The sequence below is a fragment of the Rhagoletis zephyria genome, unplaced genomic scaffold, assembly GCF_001687245.7.
Source record: "Rhagoletis zephyria isolate East Lansing unplaced genomic scaffold, Rhagoletis_zephyria_1.1 Rzeph_scaffold_01750, whole genome shotgun sequence".
Taxonomy (NCBI): domain Eukaryota; kingdom Metazoa; phylum Arthropoda; class Insecta; order Diptera; family Tephritidae; genus Rhagoletis; species Rhagoletis zephyria.
In genome coordinates, this window is record NW_016158834.1 from 97,897 (window position 1) to 104,397 (window position 6,501).

Genomic DNA, 6,501 nt, shown 5'->3' on the forward strand with positions numbered 1-6,501 from the left:
ATTTCTCGAAAAATTTTTCATGATTCATTCAGATATAGAGTGCATGGCGGAATTACACCAGGTGAAGTAATTAGAGCGAGAAGAAAGATTTTGACTCTGCCTTATTTGAAAAATTGCCTTTAAAATTTGACTATAAAAGTGAAAGTACATACCATCCATTGCGACACCGTCACCGGCATCATCACCGTCAACGATGCTTATGCGTCAAGTTAGACACTATCCGTTTGACGTAGCATCCGAAAAATCATACACTCGCCGCTTATCTTTGCAAAATTTGCGTTTAGCTTTTGCACTTCTTCTATTAGGTTTTCCTACATAATTTTTTAAATTTCGTTTTTCGATAAATCTTAAAATTTCCACCAACTGAAAAAAATTACGTTCAAACATGTAAAGAAAACACTGAATAGTTTTCATTTGACGCAATTACATAAGCAAAATTGAGAATTGAGCTAATTTGTGCGGCACCGTCACCGTCAGCTTGTTCATGTAACTTACTTCATACAAATACACCGAACCAGCTTTTTTGACAACTGCCGGTGACGGTGACGGACGTTATGTACTTTCACTTTAAGGCGGCCGAATGACAGAAAATAAATAATATGACAGAAAATAATAATAAATAAATCCATATGGATGCGCCTTGTACCGCCCTTAAGCTTGATATACAGTTCAATGCGAGCGTGAGCGTGAACTTTCGCAAAGCCAAATAATTCAATTTGTATTCTTATGGACGCTGTCAAAACTTGTCGTTCACATGCGAAAGCTTTGCGTACGCACCCAGTTGACTGTAAGCATGAAAAAAGGCACATTATGCATTTTCAATTAGTTTTTAATCTATAAGTCTGAGAGATATTTGAATTCTCTATCTTTTGATGTATCAACTGTTGCAAAAAGTTAAGTAATAACGAAGATATTGATCAAAATAAAAAGCTCACGCTCACGCCCGCATTGAACTGTATAGCAGGCTTTAGCCCTGTTCGCGTACGCACTATCCAGTAAATCCAGTACTAATTTTACTGGTTTTTTACTGGATGTCGTTTTCGTACGCAAAAACTTGCAAGAAACTAGCAAAAGAGGGGAAATTGAGAGAGCAAAAATGACAGCTGAACTTGCAAGTTTCACTGGATTTTTACTGGATAAATTTTTACTAGCCACTATTTGCTAGTAAAAAAACAGCTGATGGCACGATGCTTATTGTAAATCGCATTAAGAAAATAATTGTTTGTGGTTCTTTTAGAGTTGCAATTGACAAAATAAACCTATTTAAATATATTATAAGATGGAAAATACTAGTTTTCTAAGAAAATTGCATCGGAAAATAACAAATTAATCATCTGTTCATAAAATTAGCAACTTCTTGCTGGTTTTGCGTTTTCGTACTTTCTTGCATATTTCAGTAAAATTTTGGCTTACTTTCCGAAATTTGGCATTTTATACAATTGAATAGCTTTGGATAAGAAAAACCCGTTTAAAATACAAATTAATTATATCGGAATGAATAAGTTATTTTTCTCATAATTATTTGTGATATCACATGGTGACATATTCAAAAACAAGAGTATCTCCTCCAAACACTCATCATTGATCCAAAAAAAATGTAATAGATATAGCTACAGATGTAGATTTAAAATTATAAAATTTTTATTTCAACAACCAACCTACCAAAACCGAAAACTTCAGCAAAAAAACATTTAGCATGCTGCATTTAAATCTATTTTGGTATATTTAAAGGAAAATTATGGTACAAACGAAAAATGTCATACGGCAACCATAGTTTGCGTTTTCGTTCTTCTTGCATATTTCACTCATTGGGAGTAAATATTGGCTTATTTTCCGATATTTTGGTATTTTATACAATTGAATAGTTTTGGATTAGAAAAACCCTTTTAAAATACAAATTAATTATATCGGAATGAACACACTAAAGTAAACAAACTGGAGATTAATAGCAAATTAACGAAAAATAAACTCAACAAAAGTCGTGCTTATTAAATTTACTCACTTTTTCGTTGTATACTAGCACTAATAATAAAATTTGCAATAAATAACTCAAAAAGGCCATATTTTCTTTTGTTTATTTACAAACATGTGTTTGTGATCAGCTGATTTTCTTACTTGCAAGTTTTAGCTGGGAAAAATTTTTCCAGCAGAAATTTGTAGCTCTCTCAATTTCCCCTACTTTGCAAGTTTTTTGGGTACGAGAACGCAAAACCAGTAAAAGTTTTCTAAAACTTTAGATAGTTGGGCGTACGAGTACACTCCTATTGCAACAACGGGACGAAACGGGAAGCGGATGATGTTAGCATGCATAATAGTACGATTTTAATTACATTTTTTAATTGGGGGATTCACAACGGTGTACGTGTCGTATTGTTGTATGTCGTAAACTTTAAAAGCTCAAATAAATGGTTTGAGAACTTGAAACCATAACCAACTATTTTGTTTAACACTGCAAAAATGCATAATATGACTTTGATGGTAGTATTGCAAACCCCTGTGATATTCTTTTTAGGCGTTTAAAGTTTACGACGTACAACAATACGACACTGTTGTGAATACCACAACTGTCTTTCTGCTAAACATTTACAAATTCGACCGATCTTCAGCTTGCATAACACAAATAAAAAAAATACGTACTTTCCACTTAAAAGGAAACTTTTATTCTAAAATTTGTTATTAATATAAAAGTAGGCAACACCTTCCCAATTTTTAAGCTGTTTCCATTGGTTGCGCAGCAGTTTCTTCGGTGTATTTGCCCTTTTCCTTGCCCAAGGCAGCCATGCGTCCCTTACCGCGGCGATCCAAAATTGCTTTGCGGTCTTTGTCCAATTTCAGTTTAACAATCAAACAGTTTGATGGGTGAATACCGACATATACATTAGTGCCATTTGCGTTTTCACGTTGAATCTTTTCAATATAAACAACGAACTTCTTGCGATACGACTGTACCACTTTGCCCACCTGATTGCCACTGAAATGGCCACGCACCACTTGCACTTCATCATCCTTGCGAATGGGCATTGAGCGAACATTGTACTTTTGGCGCAACTCCTTCGATAATGGAGACGACATTAGGCGACGGCGGATGTGCGAAGGAGCCTGGAAATGCCGCTTGCGATTCTTCCTGCGCGAAGACGTTACAAATTTGTTTTGTTTCATGGTTGTGTACGCTATAGTTTGTTCTGTAAAAATAAGGAATTTGTTATCTGTCCATTATCACAATTGTAGAGTGAGAAGAGTTGAAAAACTCAGAGCCGACTATTCGCAGCGGACACAAAATCACATAGATTTTTTAAGATTGTGAAGAACTTCAGCTACAATTCGCTCATTGCACTGATCCATTCTCACTGATGCAAAATAATGTACGCAACCACATAAAAGGTAAATTTCGATACCAATGCACACTACTGACTTGCTGATTAATTCGTTGAAAAATGGTTGATTCTATTATGTCCGCCCGAAAATAGTCGCACTTTTATAAAATCTATAACCATCATGAAAAACGCAATCACTTTTGCTTTATGTATTTGATTTCTCATGATGATGGAAATAGATATGAAAAAATTTTATGGAGCAAAACTTACACCAAACTTGGCCCGTATAAACAACAAAAAGAAGGAATCTGACAGTTCAATTGTCGGAAGTAGCAAAACTTGACTTGAAGTTTGTTGTGATTCGTTTGTAGTTGCCAGATTTATATACGTAGGAGATGGGCGACTTTGCATTCTTCATCTATTTTGCACGTTACCGAAGATATTTTAACCGGAAAATTTTATTACCAAAAAATGTTTTCAGTTGTTGTCACCGCGATTCTACTTTTTATGGCCAGCGCAGAATAGACCTGTTAGTTTTCAATAAAAGGTGAAACAATTGACAGTAGTGTGTGTGGGAGATTGGAAATTAATAATAAAAGGTTTACTATTTTAATCAGACCCAATAAAAAGGTGGCCGCTGTGGTGTAGTGGTTATCACTCCGCGGGACCTGGCTGTAAGACCGGTTCAACCCAACATCATTAAAATAAAAAACAATAATAAAAAAATCTAATAGCGGTCGCACCTCACCCCACGTCTCGCATTTTCTACTAGTTGCGTTCCTTATCTCCCAGAAATAGTCAGAAAAAGTCCGAAGTAGTCAGATTTAGTCCAAAAAGCGTACCTTACTCGAGAATGACAGGAAAACTGAGAGAGCAACACTCAGTGAGAGTCATTGTATTGGCTTACAAGTCATGAACCAAAAATACAAGATCTAATCAAAAAAGCAAGAAAAAAGTATATTTCTGAGCGATATCGATTACAAAACCGACAAATATCGATAACAAAATCGATAAATATCGATAACAAAATCGATAAATGTCGATATCAAAATCGATAACAATCGATAACAAAATCGATATTTATGGAAAACAAAATCGATAAATATCGATAACAAAATCGATAAATATCGATATTTTATCGACAAGTCCCTCTTTACTTTTATCGGTATCCTCATTCTCCTCTTTGTCTTTACTTTTATTTTTATCATTTTCTTCATCTAAATATTGTCCTCAGCTTTGCCCTTATATATAAGTAAAGTGTTTAAATTTACCATGGTCTTAATTTTTACTTTTATCTTTACGCATCTTTGTTTTTGTTTTTATTTTCACCTTTGCCTTTATCCTTTCCTTATATATGTTCGTAGTCGCCTTTACTTTCATTCTTTATTGGTCTTTTTCTAAGTGTTATTCTTTAACCTTTTATTAAGAAATTTTTGTTAAATTAATACCATATGCACACACACAAGAAGCACTTGTTTCAGCCCCAACCATTTCCGTTGCACCACTTCCGTTGCATCATTTCCGTAGCACCATTTCCGTGTGCAATTCAAAAAAGAATTTTTCACTATCGAATAAACAGTGAGTTGGGTATTTGCAAATTTGTAAACAAACACTTTCCTTATAATTTTAATAGATAATTGCTATATATTTTCTAATAGTCAAATATTCAGGTTGCATGTGAGGCTCACTAAAATCTACTCATCATGTTGGAGCAGCTCCGGGCAATGGACCATTGAATTTGTGACCACCATATCATCGAAGTTTCCAAGCAAGTGCATATCCTGAATTTATAAGTAGCAATTCATAGCAATTACTATTGTATGTGTATATGATTCATATGTATTCGTGACATTTTATACTTTNCGGGTAATGGTCGCTCAACCTTGGGTGTGCTTAATGAACTCCGGGCGGATGCGCTGGCAGGCATTGGATTCTCTATAACTATACAAACCCCATTATTTTTTTTTTTTTGAAAAAAAAGTTACATATATTCGGAAATTTTGATTTTTATTTGATAAATTCACAAAATAACACTAAATTCAAGTTTTTCATAAAAATATAATCATACAATGGATATTTTTTTGATTCCAATCTTACATTTAAGAAAGCTGCATTCAGTGCAATAATTAAGATTTGAGTTTTCCAGTTTATAGAAACACAAGCGCTAATTATGTAATTAACTGTTCACAGCATTGATATTATGCATTTTGTTCATAAATATCACATAATTACATATATATTATCCTCGAAAAGAAATTTTGGAAAGGGCCTGTGTCAATTGATAGAAAAGAAGACATTTTGACGGATCAAAGTAAAAATTTGACATTTCTCGTGGTGAAAACGAACGTCAGAATTTTACCTAGCTCATGCGGCTAGGTAAAATTTTGACAGCTTATAAACATGTATATACATATTATTGCTTGGCGGTAATAAAGAGGGAACATGAAAATGAAACCCGAAAAAGCACAAAAGAAGCGTATGTTACTTTTAAGTTAAAAAATAAATATACATTTTAACAATTTCAGCAACACACAAAAATAGAGCTTTCGCACGAGCGTTTGCTTGGTTTTCAATTGTCAAAATTTTACTTTGCATTTGGCACAGCAAAATTCAATTTATTTGTACACTATAGCAAATTTTTCCACCCCGGCTCACCACGGAGAAAAAAGTTACCGATCGGCACCGGCCCTAATAATGAGGCGAAATTCCCCACAGTAAGTGTTGCCGTATGCGTAAAACGAAAACGCTGCACTCCCNCTCAAGCAGCAGTACGAATAGCAGGCTTTGTAGGATGTAATTACACACTATGATTGTTGGAAAAAAAGTAGCGCCAGCTTTTAGAAATGGCAATTGTTAAATGGTAAATAAAACCACAAAATACCGGTGGCAACAAAATTTAAAAAATCAGCTAGAATTTTTAGCCGTACATTGTTGGTTATACTAAAATCCCATGGGCTATAGATATAACTGAATACCCAAAAACGTTCTAAAAATTTAGAGCAAAAAGCCCTAAATTTAGACGAAAATTTTGGAATTTCTCCACATGTTGTATACAGCTGGAATGCTTGGTTTTTATGGGTTCGGTTAAAGTACAAACAATATTTGGGCAATTCACAAGGTGTCGTATTTGTCGTGTTTGTCGTCAAGTCATGATATTTCATGACAGTTGTAAAAATGTTGTTATTGT

The 6,501-nt window shown here is 34.2% G+C and overlaps 2 protein-coding genes across 2 annotated transcripts in view; one reads left to right on the plus strand and one right to left on the minus strand.

The window, feature by feature from the left end:
- The window catches only part of LOC108365024 (protein argonaute-2), a 23,592-nt gene that overhangs the window by 14,258 nt on the left and 2,833 nt on the right, over nt 1–6,501 (plus strand). The window lies entirely within an intron of this gene.
- RpL26 (ribosomal protein L26) lies at nt 2,638–3,685 on the minus strand. The gene is made up of 2 exons (XM_017618933.1): nt 3,585–3,685; nt 2,638–3,182 (listed from the first exon to the last, which is right to left on the minus strand). The coding sequence occupies exon 2, from the start codon at nt 3,157–3,159 to the stop codon at nt 2,710–2,712; it is 450 nt and encodes a 149-aa protein (XP_017474422.1). The 5' UTR covers nt 3,160–3,182; nt 3,585–3,685; the 3' UTR covers nt 2,638–2,709.

Coding starts and splice junctions, on each gene's coding strand:
- RpL26 (XM_017618933.1), bottom strand. CDS start 3,159: ATGAAACAAAACAAATTTGTAACGTCTTCGCGCAGGAAGAATCGCAAG.